The sequence below is a fragment of the Thalia democratica genome, chromosome 8, assembly GCF_965202585.1.
Source record: "Thalia democratica chromosome 8, ktThaDemo2.hap1.1, whole genome shotgun sequence".
Lineage (NCBI taxonomy): Eukaryota > Metazoa > Chordata > Thaliacea > Salpida > Salpidae > Thalia > Thalia democratica.
This window is the reverse complement of record NC_139172.1, coordinates 8,336,244-8,356,977: the sequence shown is the minus strand read 5'-3', so window position 1 is coordinate 8,356,977 and position 20,734 is coordinate 8,336,244. Positions and strand designations below refer to the sequence as shown.

Genomic DNA, 20,734 nt, shown 5'->3' with positions numbered 1-20,734 from the left:
AGGATATGGATCTCACCTTGAACATGCATTCATTTTCTGCTAATTTAAATCTACTATTTAAAAAAACCATAAGCATTAGACAGGGACAAAAGTTTAAAAAATACTAATTTCTAATATAAAAATATATATTTTTAACTTATGTATTCGATTTAAAAAAGATTAAAATTAGATATATTTTATAAATAGGTTTCGAAAAACATTCGTCTAAACAGTATCTAAAAAATAGAAGATAAAAAATAAAACATATCAGACTACTAAGTTTAGTAGTCTGATAGTGTAAATAAAATATTATATGAAAACTCTTGAAGCCTTGCACTAATTGTAGTATATAAATATAGTACAGTATTCAATAATTCAATTAGTTATCTTTCCCATTAAACGTGAGTGCTTTGTTTACATTATGATTTGTTGTTTTGTTGTGTATTTTAGTTTACTTTACTTGTTTTAGACTTAATTATTACAAATATTTTATAGTTTTATAATAGTCGGATTTAATATTAAGTATTTTACCTATTATCAACTATTATCTGTAGAAATTATTTTATCTTAATGTAAAACATGTATGCATCCACTTTATTCTATGCTTCTATTCTTTCATTACAGTAATTATTTTTTACAGAACCCAGTTGAAGTGTGTTGATTCGTTAACACACAGAAACATATGTTGGTGGAATAAAGGAAGATTACTGTATAATTTGTTTTTGTTTATATTCCAGTGAAGTTACTTCACTAGGATCTTTTATTAGCAAACGATTAAACCTATACTTTGAACAGTTATAAGGTTTTTATAAATTTAAGTTACCTGAGACTCGTGTTAATAAAACATAGCAGATTTAAATCTATAAGCTATAACATTAAGAAACTTACTGTTGTGGAGTATTAGGTAAATTAAAAAAAAATTTTAATTTAAAAATAAAAACACACTCTAAACGTAGATATAAAAGTAATCATACAAGTTGAAAGATTTGAAAGTTTTCTGATTAAAAAATCAGTGGTACTAAAGTTAATAGTATCCTTTTTACTATGCAGAGAAACTTTTTATGATTTTTACCAGGTTCAATTATTAGATAAGTAATAGATGTTGTCTGCTAGATCAGGGGTCAGCGAAACGCAGCCAACCACCTTTTCCGCGACGTGCTCCGTTTTAGGCAAAAGCATCTCAAAATGTAAAAGCAACTTCTAACTTTTTTACTTGAATATTTTCACAAGTATGCTTTTTTTTTTTAATATTTTCGAGTAAACTTCTACCTAAATAATGTTTATTTGGTTACACATTTGCTTTTATGTATATCTTAATGTTTAACTAAAACTTCTTTTTTTAACTTAGCGCCTTAAGTACGTCTTTTTTGAATGAATCTGACGAAGTAGTTTTAAAACAAAGGTTGCCGATATGTAGAGCACAAAACCTTAGTTATCGGTATCTTAAGTAATTTAGGCAGTAGTTTAATTCTAATATTAACAAAAAAACTAAAAAAAAACATCATTATAGTTTTTTGTAATAAATTTTTAAACTTTACTTTTAATAAAGCTTTTATTTAATTAACCTTTGAATTAGTTTGAAAAAAAATATTTTTCCAAAAATGTGTGGTAAAACGATCAAATTTATTAAAAATATATCTTTAAGAAATAACATAATTGATTAAAGTTAATTTGTAAAAAGAACAGATATTAAGATGAATATTTTAACATTTTACTTAAACAATTCAAAGAAAGTACTTTGGCAACAAAATATATTTTAAGTTGGCATGTAAATTCGTCAAATAAATTAAAGTTGAATTAAGTTTATACTTCAATTTTTAAATCTTTACACTTAGACAATGTGATAATCTTTGATTTTAAATAACTTTAGGATTTTGAAACTTTTTATTTAGTGTTTTCTTTAAGAATTCATAAATGAAAAATTCTTATAAAAATGAATTATGAGGCGATTTAAAAATGAGAATTATTATTACTACTTAAAGTAAAATGTTTAGGGCGGACTTTGTACACAAAAAAAAAACTTGGTTAGTAATCCTATATAAAAACTTTGTTATTGTTTTTAATTAACTTATGTTAAAACTATAACTTCAGAAAATTGAAAAAAATAACTACTACATAACATACGGTTACCGTTAAGTTAGTTAGTGATAAAAGTTTTGTGAAAAGGAAAATAAAGTGTACTTAAAACGGTAAAATTGTTATCTACTTAGAAGTATTGTTCCTTATAAACAAAAATATGTAAAAGTAAAATTTTAAAGTTTTTAAAAAACGTTTGTACTACAAAAATATTAAAATAAATAATCTACTTAACTTATTTTCTTCAAGTTATTTAGTCATTTTGGTGGTAAGCTACTTTTTTGTTAAAACACGGTACAACTTAATGTGTACCAATAAATTATTATGATTTCTTTTATATAGAACAAATTAATAAGTGCAATTTATCACTAAAAACTATATTTTGCCAAAAAATATTTACCAATAATAACTAGCAATATTTAAGTCTAATCTTGATCAATTCACACCTGAATTATTTCTTGTCCAATGAGTTCTTTTGAAATGTACAAGTCTTTAAAAATTTCCAAGCATATTTAAAATAATAATACTGAAGCTTTCAATTAACTTTCAGTGATTTTACGTTGAAAAGACGTTAGTTTTCGGTTGGCTAAGTCAACGGCTTCATTGTTCAAATTTGTTTACGTTTGCTTGAATATTCACTATATTTAGTTTTGATTATGATAAAAATCTATCAAAATTTGTTTAAACTATCATCTCGATAAAAAAATACAGTTGAAGTTTTTTTCTTTTTATCTGAGAAAAATAAGTTCTACAAAGAAGTCTACCGTAAACTAACAAACAAATCAACCCATTACCTCAACTTATCTTCAATAATAGTCATAGTTAGTTTAAACTTAATCAAATACAAACTAAAAAAAGAACAGTTTGTTATGAATGGATTGCAACTGAACCGGTCGGAACCAACTTAGACGTGTGTTAGTTACTTTGTTACAAATCGAAACAACTAGATATCACTATCTTCAACAATGTTGTCAGTACATTATATTGTATTTGTCATTATTGATTTTTTTTTAACTTAAGTTCTATGAACTTCACAGAAGTAAATTTTGTTGTACTCAATCAATAGTTATAATAAATGACGAACTCTTATCAAGTGAGACTCTCAAACATTTTCCGTAGAAGCCTGTTTAAGGAATTAAAAGAACCTAGCGTTTGTAGTACAGTAAACTACGCTTAACTAAACTAGTTTGAAAAAATATCAAATCAAGGAGTTTTTTAAATATTTGTAAATTTTCAACACCCCTTAACAAAAGTACTACGCGTTGTTACTGCTGTAAACTAAAACAATTTATATTTACACTTACGTACAATGCACCCAGGTGCATACTGTGAATACCACTGGATTAAATAATTAAGTTAATTTTTAAACAAACTGTCAGTTACAATTTGAATTTTTTTTTTAAAGTTTTTAATATTCGAGTCCTGTTCTGAAAAATTTCTTGTGGGGACTAGCCTGCTAAGTTTTATGGTGCGAAATTATGTATATACATTTTCATAAAAGAATAAAATAATAAAAGCTAGGTATTACTAAAACAATAGAACAAAAATATGAAAAGGAATTTTAATAAAAGTTTGTTCAAATACAGTTTGAAACAACTCAAAACACTCAAAATAGGAAATTAAGCTTTAATCATCATTAAAAAAAATGTCTGTAAAAAATTACTAAGCAACATTATTTTTCAAAAGTAAATTCATTAAATTCATTTAAAATATAGTAACGATAGTTCAGTTAGATATTAAGATAAGTAAGTGTTTTATTTTTTAAACCAGCTATAGTGCGACCAAGTTGCAATTACAAAGTGTCATTATACCGGCCTTCTTTCATTGCTTTCCTGTACTTTTTAAGCTCTAAACCTTCCCAGTCTTTAACAACTATTGGATTGAAGAATCTGTTCATTTTGTAGCAATACCAAATTTAGGAAGTTTGTTAAACATATCTTTTCATTAATTCAGTATTTATTGCATAAGAAAGTGTTTTAAGTTTTTCAAAAACCTTTAATTGATAGAGTCCAAGTAATACACAGTAAAGTCTGTATAACTATTTCTTAAACTGCATATTTGTTATTTACGTTTTTACTCACTTGCTCATTATTGTTTCTTGAACATTAGATTCTTTAACGTTGAGTCCATTAGTATAAACATTCAAGTTAGAGTCCAGATTTTTGTAGCTAGTTTTAATATGTCGATTAAATACTTTTTATTTATTTATTTATTTAGTACTTAAAATGTGAAACTAGTCGCAAAACTGTATTTTACAGCTTAACCTACAAACTTTTAAACTATTGTTAATAGCCAAACAGCCTTTTTTAAATATCATATAAAAAAGAGTTTATAAACTAAAAAAAAAAAACTTTGTTTTATGTCTATGTAGTAATGAAATAAAAATTTAACCTTGCTGTCCCAATCAAAGTTGTGTCGACACCTTCAAACTTGAATGAATAGTCTGATCCTAATTTGGATATATCAACTCCCTCTGTCTTAGATTTTTTTAATTTAATTTTAATCAAATACTAATTTAAAAAAAAAAAAACAAACTTATAAGCAAAAATTTATACAAGCGTTTAAACCTTTTTTAATAAAACTATTTTGTTTTGATAAATCAATCTACTTAAACAATGATATACACTTAGTAATGGATTTAAGTTAGGTAACATAAAGCTATTAGTTTAGTATTGTAACAAAAAGTAACACAAATGCAAGTTATCACTTCTATTTCAATACCAGTTTCGTTGGTTGAACAATGACATAAACAGTAAATAGAATTTTAAATTGCAGTCACATAACTTTAAATTTGTTCAAACGTGAAAACAAAAGATCCTGTAAGCTGAGCAACAATAATTGATAAAATCGAACCTTACAATGATCAGAAGCTTGTTTACAGACATTTTTGATATCATCGGTTGCCGGGTGCCAGCTGGGAGGTCCTCGCTCGGTCAACAGTCCCATTGATAGAATTGAACCATTTATTACACCAACTTCCTTTTCCTTTTAAAATCATTTGAAATATCATAAACTAACAAGTTTGTTTGATAGTCTTTATAAAATAAACGGAATGCCAAACTCTTAACAAAAATTATTGCTAATTCTCCATTAAAACAACTTTATGTAGAAAGTGTTTTTGTAATAAGTACTCTACGATCATCGATTGAAAAAAGGCATTGTTCATAACAATTATTTTGCTTAATTATTTTTAAACTTAGTAGAACAGTGCTTCGATTCTAGTACATCTACGTCAAAAGGTTATAGTTTAACATTTTATAAACACTACATTTTAAAACATTGATGTTTTATATATATTTGTAAAGCAATTAAGTTCATATTTTTTAGAAGGAGCTAGTTTGTTAATTTTTCATATCATATTTCGGCTGTGTTATGAACCAAGTAGTAGTTAACTGTTAATAATGTAGTATTACAAATAAGACTTTTTAAAAATTTGTTAAAATAATCTTCAAATTTAGACATACAAAAATATTTGTGTTTTTTATTTTTGGTTTTTTAGATTTAGTAGATGTTTTAAAGATACAATATACCTTTTAGACTTAAAATTTTTAAATAACTTTATTGAAAACTTGAATTATTAGCTAATGAAATTTTTATCGAACTAAGTTTGAACTACCGTTTACACATTAAAAGTTTTTGTTAGAAAAAAGATTAAATACTTCTATTTATTTTCTTTAAAAAGTCAACTTACTTTATTTTAGTTATTAGTAACTTAATTTATTAAGTAGTTACGTTTATAAAAATAAAATCTACTAAGACCTTGATTTTTGTTTTTCTATAGATTAAAAACAATGTTTTATTATCTAGATAATTTTTTAGTTAATACTACTTCTAATAGACAGTTTGGTTTTTAAAACAACAAATTGTATTAGCATTAATAGTTTAAAAGTATCAAAGACTTTAGTTTTTGTTTACTATTTACAGTTAAAAATGTTTTTATAATGTGTTTCAGGGTTTTTCGAAGTGGCTGATGTGACCTTTTTGGGTGCAATTTTGACTAACAGAAAGCGTTGACTAGTATAAGAGCAAACAAGTTAATTTGTAATTAATTAGTAAAAGGGTGCGATGTTTATTAAAAAGAGAGCGTTTGTTTTTTTAATTTTTGATTATGAATGATTATGAAACTGAAAGTTTTTTAGTTTTGATTTATTTTGTTGTTTAGCAAACAAAATTATTTGGTTAAAATTTGGATTTTTATATAAAAAGTTTTAGAGTTAAAATTACTCATTTTATCTTTATATCTATATTTTATAAATTTAAACAATTACCTTCAAATAAGGCATATAATTTGCTAGAGATGAATCGTTCATCGATCCATGGCAGTATGTTAAGACGGAGTCTATTTTTACTGGTGATCTATCAATGACGTACCTGTTTAAAATCAAATTAAAAATACAACTCTAAGGACATATAGTGATTAATAAAGTTACTTGAAATTTTCAAGAGGGTATCCTGTTATTCCTATGTAACGAACTTTTCCTGATTCTTTTACTTTTTTTAATGCAGGTAAAGTTTCATTAATTATTACATCTAAATTCTTTGCAAACTCCATATCGTGTACCTAAAGTTTAAATTGTTTGTTTTGCCAGTAGCTCATTAAAAAGTTGTAGATATTTTTTTAAGTATAACTAGGGTTTTACTTAACTGTAGTTGAGTCTTTAAAATACTACCGAATAAAACTAAACATAATTTATGTTTTATGAACAACAACTTTCAAGCTTATAGTTTTTTACAACTTGTTTATAATAGTTAATAAAAAAAAGCATATTTCAAAAAACTTTTCTTAGCTCATACACCAAAATACCTTTTTAGTTTTGTGCTGTATCAACAAATAGGTATATGATAAAGTTAAAAAAAAGTTTGCTTGTTTATTGTCTTAATTAAATTATGTTTTCACACTAAAAACAGTTATTTAAGTAGTTTCTTTTTTTTTTGTCTTATATTTTAAAAATTTTTTTACAATTTTTTTTGTAATACATACTTTAGATTATTATAAACAAGTGTTGTTTCTGACTATAACAATTTACTTTTAAGTTAGATTTCTGTTAGCTTTAAAAAATAACAAAAAAGCTAGTATTAAAAATTTTAAGGGTAATTTTAGAGAATGTACTTACCTGAATTATATCGATGTGGTCTGTTTTCAGTCTCATCAGGCTTTCATCAACAGACCTAAGAGTTCTTTCGGCTGAAAAATCAAACATTTTACCAAAAGTAGGTTCGTACCGGCACACTTTTGTGTTTAGATAGTAAGAACTACGGGGAACGTCTTGTAAAATCTGTTTTTTAGAAAATATTGTACTGATAAAAAAAAGTATTCAGAGTTTTTACAGCAATGCAAAAAAAAAAATATCAAATTAAAAAAATGATGTTTAGTTTTTTAAACTAATTCAGTACAAATACTAGTTCTATAAAGCTGTACTTACCACAGAACAGCCTATCTAACTGTAAACTGTAAACAAAAATAAATAAAACATAAAAGTGGTAAATAAAGAATTATAAGACTTAAGTATTTTTTCAATTAATAAAAATTTAGACAATGTACTAACTGTTTGAAATAAGTAAACATTAGACTACTATTCAAGTTTTTAAATGTTTTTTTACTTTCAGCTTTGTAGTTTGATAAGCTATCCTGTTTTGTAACATTGTAACATGAATAAATCTTTATAGAAAAAAATCATTGCTACACAATATAAATGAATTTATTTGGCTAGCCGTACCTTAAACTGACAAACAAACATGCTAGTTTGATTATTATTTTTTTAATATTTAAAACTCAAATCTTATAAAATAAAATAATATAAAAAGTAAATTTTTATTTTAAAAGAAAACTGACGTTACCAATTGTTGTTTCGCTCTTTCCATTACCGTACCATGGTGCAGTATCAATCATATTTATTCCGCTCTTCAATGCATGCAAAAGGACTTTTTTGTTTTCTTCATCATTTGTTTGTCGGTATAAGTTTCCAAAAACAGTAGCTCCTTCAAGTAGTTTTGGTTAGAAATCATTTAAATGTTTAATAAGTATTAGCTAGCACAAAAACTATGATTTGAGTAATCTTTTGTTTTAATATGTTTGTAAAACACAAACAATATTCACACAAAATTTCAAACTTTTTGATAAAAAAGTATATTGAAACAGCAAGAATGTTTGTTTAAAAAAGGGATAGTTATATATTATTTAAGGCAGTTTTACTAAAAGAGTCTTTCGCGAGAAGTATTTATTCATAAAAATGTTTTAAGCTGCGTAATTAAAAAATTATACTAAAAAAATTTGAAGACTTTTAAAAATCAAAGTTGTAATCAAATGATAATTTAATAAGTACTGCCATTTATTCAAGACCAAAATAAAATAACATTAAAAAGTAATTACAAAAAGCTCACTTTTGTTTGTTTTACAATAGATGTATTTTTTAATTTTTTTTTTGTTTATTTACTTTCGGGCCGTACATTGTGTTCATCTAAAATAAAATAATGTCTAGTCTATTCATAACAATTTATAAATACGCATGATAAACAATTTATTTTTGAATAATAATAATTATTTTTTTGAAGTAATGTTACATATGCTTGATTTTTTAAGAAGTTAAAATGTTGTTAATATAACTTTTAAACATAAATAAGTTTACATTTTTTTTGTAACTTTAAACAAATATTTTTTGTATTAATGGTTTTATTTTTGGGCAAAAACCTTTATGTTTTTAATTTTCGAATATAAAGCTATCTTTGATTATTTTAAGTTCAGAACTATTTTTACAAAGTATCCTTACATTGCTTAATTATGAATATTAAATAGTTGAAAAATTTATATACTTTTTTTAAATAATATAAACTTAAAGCTTATTTTTAATTTGTTACTTCAAAAGTGAAACATTTACTTGAGTTTTTTTTTATGATACACAAAAAAAAAAACATTTAAAATTGATTGATTCATAAAAAATGTTGTTAAAAAAAGTGTTTTTTATTTCTTATGCTAAAAAAAATTTTTAGAAGTATATTCATATTTTTTATTTTAAGCTATCTTTAGTTGTGTTAGTGTTTAACAAATTCTTAAAATGTATAATCATAAGAAACTATGATAACCCTTTATAAAATTTTATGGAATTTAAATTTTGAGTATGATTAGAGTCTAATTTTTGTAATTTTTGGTTATTAAGAGTATTTAAAACTGAAAAATGTTTTGTTTGGAGTTTTATTAACTTGAAATAACTAGTCAATATTTAAAATAATTACTAAAACTAATGATATGTAAAGTCTCTATTAAACATTAGTGGTTTTTAATTCAACTTAAGTTTATTTTTTGTACTATACAAAACAAGAAACAAGCATGCTTTTATTTATGCTAAATTTGGTACTTTACAATAATACTAACTTCAAAGACAAGTATATTAGACAAACTATTGATATTACATTATTTGTGTTAATATTATGTTTTGTCTAACTTCTGTACTAAAATACTAAGATTAGTTAAATTAGAATGTTTGTAGAATTTTTTATTTTAACAGCTTTATTTTAGTGTAAAACATGTAACATAATTTTGATATTTAAAGAAATCAAGATCGAAATACGGAAGATTATCATTTAGCATGATTTTTTTTTCTAATTTTGATGAATAATACTTTTAAATTACATTTACTTATTAAATAGTATCTTAGTCTTATATATTTTTTTATCAGTTAATGTCTTCAAATATTGTTATACTATGTCATAATGGATTTTTTTAACTGCTAACATTACTTTTAAAGTTGAAAGTAAACTTATGACCTTATAATGTTTCTTTTATGAGATCTAACTTTCTTTTGAAACTATAACTAAAAAGTAAAAAATCTTACCAAAACTAATTGTTGAAACCATCATGTCAGTTTTTCCTAATTGTTTGTACGTAATCTTTTTCAAATCATTTTTGCTGTGAAACCCTTCACAAAATGTACTAGGCCTAAAACACAAATCTTGAAATTAGAACTTTTTTAAAGTTCAACATTTTATCTTATTGTTTTAATGTCTATAAACTTTCATTGGTTCATATGCAACTAATCAAGATACACAAATCTATAAAATTTAAGTTTACTGACTAAGATTATTTAAAGTTATCGATCTTAATTAATTTTTTTTTTGCACATAGAGAGAAGTTAAACAAAGTAGCTATTTATTATAAATATTCAAACTAAAAGTTTTAACTAACATAACAACATCCATTGTTTTTTCTTTACAATTTAAACCGTTATAGGAGTATTTTTGACTATCTTAATCTTATTAATTTTAAATGCAAAACACTAAGCATAAAGTAAATACGAAATTGCAATGAAGCAATAAAGTCATGTGTCATAAAATTGTTTACCTAAGGTAAGTAAACAAATGTTGAACAAACAAACAATTAATCTTTTGGTATTATTTAAAAAAAATACTCTGATCGTCAAGATTTTGATTCTAGGCTTTAATTATAACAAGTCTAGAGAAAAATAGAAATGCTGTACAAAACTTATATATTTTTAAGTTTTATTTGAAAATGTATTTTGTAAACCAATACACCAACTATCTGTTAACATCATAACAAACAACTGTGTAATTTTTTTTTCATTGAAAGGCACCTTATAGGCAAGTGGCTTTTTAATACTGTAACCACTATACGAGTTAGTATAGTTAGTTATATATCATTATTAAAAAATATATATTCATTTATGTTAATGAAAACTATATCAAAATCTTTAAGAACTAAAGAAACATACTTTTGTGTCAAACTTTAATTTCAAAATAGAATTACTTAAGAAAATTTCAATCATTTACTAATTTTATTGCAAAACAAAAAAAAATGAGCAAACGAAGATCCTTTTGATATAGGTAGCTGTTTTAAAATATAATTCAAATAAAAAATCTGTTGAATCATGATTTTTTAAAATATTTTTTTAAAGCTTTTATAATTTGTTTTAAAGATAGATTTAAACTAAAATATATATATTTAGAAAACATTTAATAGATTTATTTATGGTTTGAAATGAAAGCTACTTATTGAGTTTTATATTAAACTTTTATTAGATATATGTATTTTTATTTTTTTTTCATAAAATTTTTACTAAATAAAAAAACAAGTTGAACTTCCACGAGCTTATTTAATGAACCTATGAAACATTATAATAAATTACAATCTATGAAGCTAATTAAGGTGATTACTTTTGTATGTTGTGTGAACTTACAGAAAAATTACTGCATATAAAAACTTAAGTTGGTAGTAGTTATGTGCCAGATCTACAAACTTAGGAACCAGCCGGTTTCGGATCTGAATCTATTTTTTAAATTAGAATTCGGCCTAATACGAATTATCAAGTTACTTTCAAACTTCCCGGTTTGGTGTAAATATTTAAAATCCTACAAAAGTACCAATAAACTTTTTGGTCTTCATAAAATCTCCAGAATATCTAGTTAAGTTTTTTTTTGAGTAAATTGCTAAAATTTACCGGATACACAACTAAGATCCAGCCGGTTCCGGGTTCGGATCTACTTTAAAAGATTTGATCTAGTCAGTTAAGGATCGAAAAAAGATAGTTTCGGTAGACTACAAATTTTATGATAAACATAAGTTTATACTTTTGATACATAGTTTATTACTTATAATAATTGCTAATTTCATAAAAAAAATAGTTACTAGTTTAATAATAATGGCCATTATAAAATATTCATTTCTTTGTTAATTAGCTTTTTTTTAGGATATATTTTATAATAATAGTATGTATTTTCAACATTACTCGGCCCTTATAGAATTCTTAAATAGGTTCGGTCCGTGAATAACCTTTTCCTGTAAACCTAGCCCGTTGACTAGAAAATTTGCTCATCTCTACTTTAAAATAACCTAAAATATAGTAAATTAGTCTATTGTGATATTTTTGAGAAAAATTTGAGTTATTAACAAAAAAATAATGAAAAAATTAATGTAGAGGTCAGTTGTAAACTAAATTTAATAAAAAACAAAAAGCGTTTCAAAAGACCTACAGTATAAAAATATTGTAAATGTTTTGCAATATAGTATTAAAACTGTTATGTACAAGACTATAAACTAATTACCAAAAGTTTCGTCATTGAAGTATAAAAGTTCAATGCTAAATTAAATAAAACGTCGTTTTTATTTATTCATAATTATATTGCACTTACTAAAAATGCTTATTGAATCAGTAGCTACTAAAAAATGTAAACTCTATTTTTAGCATACAAAAAAATATAGAAATATTTCAAAGTATAACTAATGTAAACGTTAGTTGATACTATTATGCTATTACAAAGTTGTACAGCTTCTTAACCAAAGAAAAAGTCAACTAAACATTACATTTCAACTTAAAACACTGTTTCTTTATTAAAAACAAAACTTTCAGGTTGTTTAGTTAATAACACAACCAAAACTATTTCATACAAGTCACAACGTTATTATGGCTTTATATTTAATTTCATCATTAAAAAAGTTAGAAAACAAAATAAAAGAGCTACTTAATAAAATTAGGCAATTTCACTTGTTTGACTGCAAAAGTTTGGGACAACTAAAGTTAAGCATTCGCTTAAAAGCTAACGTTTATTGCTTCTACGTATGCAGTACTCTGCTATATGGTAGCGAAGTGTTGATGTTGTCTAGAGACCAGGACAAGAAAATCAACATTACCCACCTACGATGCCTTCGTTGAACTCTTAGAACTGCATGAAAAAAACAGATCATCAACGAGGAAATGATGAGATTTACTTACCACCATTTATAATCGTATGTTTTAACTCAGTCATCGCATGTATTAAGGAAAACTTGAAGAGCAAATTCCAAAGTCTCTGTTGTATGGCGAGTTGGAAAACGCAACCGAGATCGCCTAAAACTACGTTTAAAGGACGTATGCAAGTGCGAAAAGCTTGAACATAAGAAGTGAGTGGGAGTTGCTTACAAATGACCGCGCCAAATGGTTATCTACTGTATAATGGAGACTGAAGAAAAGAATAAACAAGATTTTAAGTAACCGAAGCAGACGAAGTAATGAGGAGCAAAGTAAATTTTATTATATTTTGTTTATTCAAGTTTAAGTATTTTATTTTATTATTTGTTTGTTTTATTTGTTGCATCACAATGTTTTTAATTTTTTGTTATTGCATATTTTTATTCTATGCACTACACGCATAGCCGATTTTTGCTGGTAGCGGGCTTATTATAATAAAATTAATTTTCTTGTTGTCTAGTTAGTTTAAAAATAAAAATCGTTTTAATACAAGCAACAACTATATTACGACTAAAAGTATTAATGAACCATTAGTACAATAAACTTTAAAAAGACAAAAGAGCAAGTGAAAAAAAAAAAACAACGCCAGATATTTCGAATAAAGCGTTTTTCAGCGATATACCAAACAGAGATAAAAACTATATTTTACTTAAGAAATTAGGTTTAGCTTATTTTTTCTAAAAATAAATAACTTATGATACTTTAAGATTTTGTTTTTTTACTCAAAACTTTAATTAAGGTGTGATGTAATAGATTATTATTAGAAACTAGTTTTGTATACTGTAATAGTAGTTATACCTAGATTGAAAAAAATATTGAAGACTGTTTAAGAATAACAGTTAAATAGAGTTTTTGAAAGTTTAGCAGTATGTTTGTACTGAAGAAAAAAAACCTAAAAACTTTTTTTTTTTGATTTTTTTATATAAATACAAAACTTTTAATAATAAAGTTATAATATTTATTAAATTCCATCATATTGGCCCATCAATATTGTGCCATTAAGCTTAAAATAAAAAAAAGAATTCAATTTATTGTTTGAGCTAATAATCAACGTTTAATTACTGTTAAATAAAATACACATAGCTTTTAATGTAAAAAAGATGATTGTAAATTGCAATATAAAACAGCAATTCAAATTTAGTATTTTCATAATTTTTTTTTTGTTATTATTTACCAGTAGTATACAAATTCTAATCCCTGCTATACGACTGTGCTTGAGCACAACTATAGTACAACGCTTTAAAGGGATTTTTTTGCGTAAATTTTTAAACTCTGCATAAATACCTTTTTTTTCAAATTTAGCAACTTAGAGTAGTAATATAATCTTATTAACAATATTTTTTTATACTACAAATACATTACACACAAAAGCATTTAGAATGAAACAAGTAATTTTTACAAATTAATGCTAAGTTACGCTTTTGGAAATAAGAAAGCGAAAAAGTTAAATTGTTAAATCCACAGAAAACTAAGTTAAGGTTATTTTCGAACTAAAATAACATTTGATTTACAGCTATTTTTTTTAATTCAAATAGTTAGTTTTTAATGTGACTAAACGACACAACAACCATAAGTAATTTTTTTATGTCATTTATTAAGTGACATTAATCGTAACTTGTAACATTTTATAAAATAGATACCACTTTCTTTCTTTTTATAACTTTACTTTTATTTATACATATTTTAGCCAATTTTTTCAATTAAAAAAATATATATACTCAAAATTAAATAGTTTTAGCGCAACATAAACCAGAAAAAACATAGATAAGCAATCAAAAAGTTTTAAATAAAGATCATGAAGAAAATCACTTTAAACAAATTTAAAGTTTTTTAATTTTTTAAATACAAAATCAATGATAAATGACAATTTTTTTTTATTTTAAAACATTATTAGAATTTTGTGTTAAGCTTTCGAAAATAAAATATTTCAATATCAAAAATAACTTAGATATTCACTAAATAATCTAAAGAACCTAAAGATAGTAAAACTAAACACTAAAAATAGTTATTTCAGAAAGCTAGCTCAAAGTTTTAATATAGTTTAAAACGAAAAAAAATGAGAAAAACTTTATTTTGCACTTAATTGGTATTTGAAAACGTTTAAAGATCTTTGTTAGATTGTTTAAATGTACTAAGGAGGTAATTCCTCAAGATAAATTTGTTTATTTAAGTTTATGATTTTAATTAGTACAGTCACAACAGATTAAATTATAATTGTATATATACAACTTGTATCAAAACAACTTTTTTTCTCCTTAGAGCTTTTACAAAAAAAAACATTGAAAAGTTGTACTACTTGTTAAAGTAATGTGTTACTTTTTTCTTTTATTATAGTTGTTGCTCAGTCTCACCAATTTATTGTTTTTTTCCTGGAACTTGTATACGGTGAACTTGTATACTGGACAGCTTATGATGTGTTGGTCGATATAATCTGCAATAATAAAGTTGTTACCAGTTTTTTATCTTATTATTTTCCGTGCGTATGTTTATTCCTTTGTAGTTTTTTGCTGATTAAAGAAAATGTTTTCGAAATTAGAAAAAAAAAAACTCTAATTAAGTTTTCATTTAAGTTTAATAAATAAAGGTAGAAAATTCTAAAATTGTTACTAAAATATTGAAAATTTACCTCATCAACAAAGTGAACAAAGATCAATCAAAATAAAACTTCAGAAACGGTGACAAACTAAGCTGCTTTGGTTCAACATTTTATTGAACGAAAAACACGCACAAACTTTAAAACTTGCGTTGTTGAAAACAAAAGGAAATGGTGCACAAGGTCAATTGGATAAAGCTGCGAAGAGAAATGTTTTTTCAAGCAGCACGATCGAGAAATCGGTCTTTGGGGAGCCGTATTGCGGTGGTGGGTGGGAGATACAGTAGCACTAAGAAGAAACGTTTAAGTGCTCGCCAGATTGCAACTTTTGGGTTGGTTTTTGTGTTTTTTTTTTCTCGGCTCGCACAACGGCCAATCTTGGCACGGCCTCGCTCCTCGGCAAGCTGCCTTTGTTTACATGCATTAATTGGGACAGAACAGTCAAAAGCATTTATGTGTGATGAGTTTTTCATTTTTTAACCTTGTTTTGAGTTAGTTTAGAGTGCTCAAAGGAGCCAAGCTTGGGTAGACTCTGCTGCTAAATGTAGTGCTCTTATTCTGTTACTACACCTAGTTAACTTGATTTAAAAACAATACTTAAATATTCTATATACCTTAACTTTGATATAAATTAAGTGTATAAACTGATAACTTTGTTTAATAGTTTTGTTAAAGTTTTTTTTAAATAGTATATATATTGTTAAAATTAAAGCATAAGAAACCTTTTGTTACATTTAAGTAAAATAATTTCAAAGTTTTAAGTTTTTTTGTTTCTCTAGCTAATTTGTAAAGAAAGTCAGAAAAGTTTTTTTTTTTTGAAGTTTAGAACGTGATTTCTGTTAAGTTTAGAACTGTTTTATAAATGATATAACTTTTATAATATAAGTGTTATCTACTTAAAATGTTTTTTAAAGATCACACAAAAGTGAAAGATTTTAATACAGAAAAACAAATGGTAGAAAAGATAACCTTAACTTAAAAAAAGAGCAGTTGTTATTAACTGCATTTAAAAAAGTATTCTTTTTGATAAAATATTTTTCCGATTACTAAAGGGACAAAAATTATTTTATGGTACAAAAATAGAAAATTGTTTTTTTAAAACCGAAAAGTTTTTTGTACACCATGCCATAGGACCAAATATATTGAGCGCTTTTTTTTTTTATTCAATAAAAAAATATAAAAATATAAATCTTGATTTAAAATTTTTCATATAGTATAAAATTTTAGTTATACACGTTTATTACATTTACTTAAAGTATATTTTTTGATGATGAAAACTGTTGTTTTAAATATTTTCTATCTGTTGTTCCTTAATGTTAAACAATCAACGACCGCGTGCTTTTACAAAGTGCTGCCAGCTTAAGAGTTATAGTTTTAACTTACAAATAAGTTGGTACATAAGTTTTTTTAAGAAAAGTAAAAACAGCGTCAAAAATTATGTTGAATATCAAAAAATAGTGTCTAAGGTGTGCACTGGAAACAGTACTTAAAAAAAGATAGAAATATTTTTTAAAACACTTGTTTCTTAAAGAAGCATCTTAGAAAATTTAAAACAATCTATACAAATATAATAAACAAAATAAGGGTAGTTTCGGTAAATACTAATTTGCTTTTTTTGCACCGAGTTTTTTTCATTAACTTTATAAACAACTTCAAAAAATTTAAAAATACTTGTTTAAACATAGTTAAGCCATCGTTTTTAACATGAAGTATTTATAAAAAATAATATAAATAAAAACAAACTCAACAGTAATCTTCCTTTATAGTACCAACATATGTTTCTGTGTGTTAACGAATCAACACACTTCAACTAGGTTTTGTAAAAAAAAATACTTTAATGAAAGAATAGAAGCATAGAATAAAGTAGGCGTATACATGTTTTCATTAAAATAAAATATTTTCTACAAATAATAGTTAACAATAGGTAAAATACTTAGTATTGAATCCGACTGTTATAAAACTATATAATATTTGTGATTATTAAGTCTAAAATAAGTAAAGTAAACTAAAATACACAACGAAACAACAAATCATAATATAAACAAACAACTCACGTTAAAGGAAAGAAAAACTGATTCAAATTTTACTGTTGTTAATGAATGAACAAGTGAAGTTACTTCACTAGAATCTTTTGTTAGCAAACGATTAAACCTATATTTTTGAACAGTTAAAAATAAATATATTAAGAACTATTAAATTTATTTTTTTAAATCAAAATCTTATGACATAGTTTTTTTTTTCTTAAATGTTAACAGTTGGATACTTATGAATTGCAAAGTTTTTCACATTTAGAAGATTCAAAAGCATTTGGTATCGTTTATCTAAATGACATTTCAAGCTACTTTTAAAATTCAAACATATTTAAATTTTTTGTTAGTTTAAATTGTTAATATATTTTTTTTTACTTAAAATATTTCAGACTTAAAAATACTGTTCTTTATATTAAACCTCTTGTATACAATTTTTCAAATTAAGTAAATGTCAGATAGGTAAACAACTTTTCGTAATAAAATAACTTTTACTGATCATATAAACTTTTTAAAATAATTTTTAACAAAAATTTTTGAACAAATAGAAAAAAATAATGTTAATTTACTCACGAATTTTAATAGTTTAGCTTATTTTAAAACTTATATGTGCTTGGTTAAAACTAATATGTGACAAAATCTCAACTTACTTATTTAATTGTTCATTGACACATTTTTGTCTAGATAGTTTACAAACACACCAAAGATTAATATAGCAAAGTATTAGTTTTAATTAAATATATTAATCTTTGCTTCTATTTTACTGACCAAAAGTTTTTACTTTTTAATTAAAATCAAAAATCTCCCCATGCCTTTAAAGTTTAAAAAAATATATTTTTTTTCAATTGTTTATATACAAAAGGTTTTTATAAAATTATCCATAAAATAATATTTAGATGTTTTGTAATATACTCAGTATAAGCATAAACTAGTGTTACATACATAAATAACACCTAAAAACTTTAACAACGACTATTAGTTTAAAAATAAAGCTATGCATAAATGTTTATAGCTATAATTTACATTTTTCAATTATTTTAAAAAATAAAAAGAGAACTTTGTTTTTAGTAACTGGATTTGTATCAGATCTTATAAAGATTTTTTTTCATACAAGATGCTATGTCTTTTAGACAAAAAAAAATTACTGTTTAAATATATTAAAATAATGATTATTAAACTCTACATCCGCTTTGTGTTAGTAAAATTCCAGTTTCTACTCAAATAACAACTCCCAACAAAAACTCTTTAAATAATTTAAATAAAAGTATTTTCAATGGTAATTGTGTGCGTCAATTGATCGTGGTAGAAGTATATATTTTAGAAATAACTTAAAATTTACGAGCAAAATTTATAAAGCAAAATGGGTAATGTACAAAATAACTGCATCAGCTTAACAAGAAACTAAGGTTTCGCTTGCGTAAGCAAATAATCATGAAACATACTCGGTGTTTTGATACAGTGCGATTGATAAATTTCGTTTTTTATATTTCAAAAAATTCAAAACATGCTTGTTGAATTTGAATTAAAAAAATATTTCAGGCAGGGAAGTTTCGCAAAAAACGCCAAGAGCTTTGGCTGAGGTAAGAGCAGTTTTTGGTAAAGCGCAGCAAATTGTTCACTTGTGAGAGTCGGCCGCTTGCGAGCCGCGCAGGAGATCTCAAGGGTGGCTTCCTCGTTACCATATGCCACCGTCAGCAGCATCTGACCAAACTGAGAGCATTGCAAGCGTTCAAAACCTCTTTCCAACACAAAGCTCTCCAGCGTGAACCTAATTGAGCGCAGCACCGCCATGTGCCATGCTTCCAAATGAGATTAAATCGCACAAATTTTCGGTGATTTCCAACGCTAAAGTGCCGCAAAACGACGCAAAGCCAATGAACGACTGTTTGTTTGTTGCGCTGTTAATCCGACAAGCTGCTTGTTTTTGATACAACACACAACAAACTTGCTAATACAAGCAAGAATACACATTGCGCTTTAAGATTAAAGTTTTTGTGTTTCTCTCTGGCATTTCTGTTCAAACTCAGGTAGAATGAAGATTAACAAAAATACGAATTGTGTAAATAAATATTTGGACATAAGGAAGTTTAAACTTTTGACGAGTTTAGATATAAAATAGTTATTGAAAAAAAGTGTAGCTGTGTTAATATTTATGCACTGATTTAAAATTACTGTTACAGAAAAATGAATTTTGTTTGAAAACCTAAATTAATGATTATAGGTATAAAAATATAACAAAAAAAATTAATCAACTTTTAACTCAAAAATTTTAATAAAAAAGTAATTGCGGAAAATACAGAATAAGTAATACTGATATGTTTGCACAAGTAGTTTTTTAAGCTTTCTAAAAGCTTTTAAATGAAGTTTGAAAGAAGTACAAAACATTCATATTACGAATAATAGTTGTAGAATTATGAAACTTATGTTAAAACTTATTTAGAGTTACTGTAGATCTCATCTTTATAATACGACGCTTTGAAGGCCACACTTCTTTACTTAATATTTTTACTTTTTGTCGACAATCGAAAACTAGTCACTGAGAAAATACTTTAACGTAAAGGTTGAAACTTGTATCTATAAAGACTTTACTTTTCGTTAAATATTCTTAACTAAAACCATCTAAGAAATTTAATAGATAGAAAAAAAATCAACATTTAATACTTAAAAGGTAGAATTTAGAAAATTTTTGTGTAAATAGTTCCTTTAGACATGTGCTTGAACAGTACAATTCTTTAAATCTGTTAGATTAACGAATTTTAAAAAATAGTTATGACTATGAGAAGAAATATAAGATACATGTATTACAACTTATTTCAATTTCTTTAACAAAAGTTTTTATAAAAAAGATTACAAAATAAACGTTGAAACTAATTAGAAAAAAAAAACTTAAACATTATAAAATTTTTAACGGTCTTAATACAAGTTTTACAACAAATTCTAAAACAATATACTTTCAAAACATAAATGTTTTATGCTTTAAAACACAATAGAAAACTTTAAATACATTTTTCATTATAATTTTGGATGAACTCACTTTTAAACTTACTAAACAATAAAATAGTGTACAACAAGTTGCTTTCGTTTTTATACCATCAGCATTTGTAAATGTGTATGTTAATTAAATTGTAAAAAATAAATAAAAACCCCGCTAAAACATCTGCGCAAGATTGTAAAGTGTAAAAAAGTTACTTTACAAAAATATGGGTTTCAAAAGTTTTCAATATAATAAAACGTAAGATCGAGAATAACATTTATAAAACTTTATTTATGAAGTGAATATTAATACTTTAAAACCAGTCGCTTTTACCTTAAGTATTTTCTAC

At 24.7% G+C, this 20,734-nt stretch overlaps 1 protein-coding gene across 1 annotated transcript; it reads right to left on the bottom strand.

Annotated features, from left to right (window-relative positions):
- Positions 1–3,847: 3,847 nt before the first annotated feature.
- Positions 3,848–19,202, bottom strand: LOC145842868 (uncharacterized). The gene is made up of 11 exons (XM_082950344.1): positions 19,031–19,202; positions 15,108–15,222; positions 9,885–9,988; positions 7,889–8,034; positions 7,170–7,331; positions 6,486–6,616; positions 6,324–6,426; positions 4,909–5,040; positions 4,447–4,532; positions 4,137–4,223; positions 3,848–3,944 (listed from the first exon to the last, which is right to left on the bottom strand). Exons 1-11 carry the CDS (start codon positions 19,200–19,202, stop codon positions 3,848–3,850), a joined length of 1,335 nt encoding a protein of 444 aa, XP_082806470.1.
- Positions 19,203–20,734: the final 1,532 nt, after the last annotated feature.

Excerpts from the sequence above, each read along its gene's own strand:
- LOC145842868 (XM_082950344.1), bottom strand. The coding sequence starts at position 19,202 with ATGGCGGTGCTGCGCTCAATTAGGTTCACGCTGGAGAGCTTTGTGTTG. Across the intron at positions 9,989-15,107 it reads AACTATAATAAAAGAAAAAA|GCCTAGTACATTTTGTGAAG; the intron begins GTAACACATTAC and ends TTTGTGTTTTAG. Across the intron at positions 4,533-4,908 it reads AAGCTTCTGATCATTGTAAG|ACAGAGGGAGTTGATATATC; the intron begins GTTCGATTTTAT and ends AAAAAATCTAAG.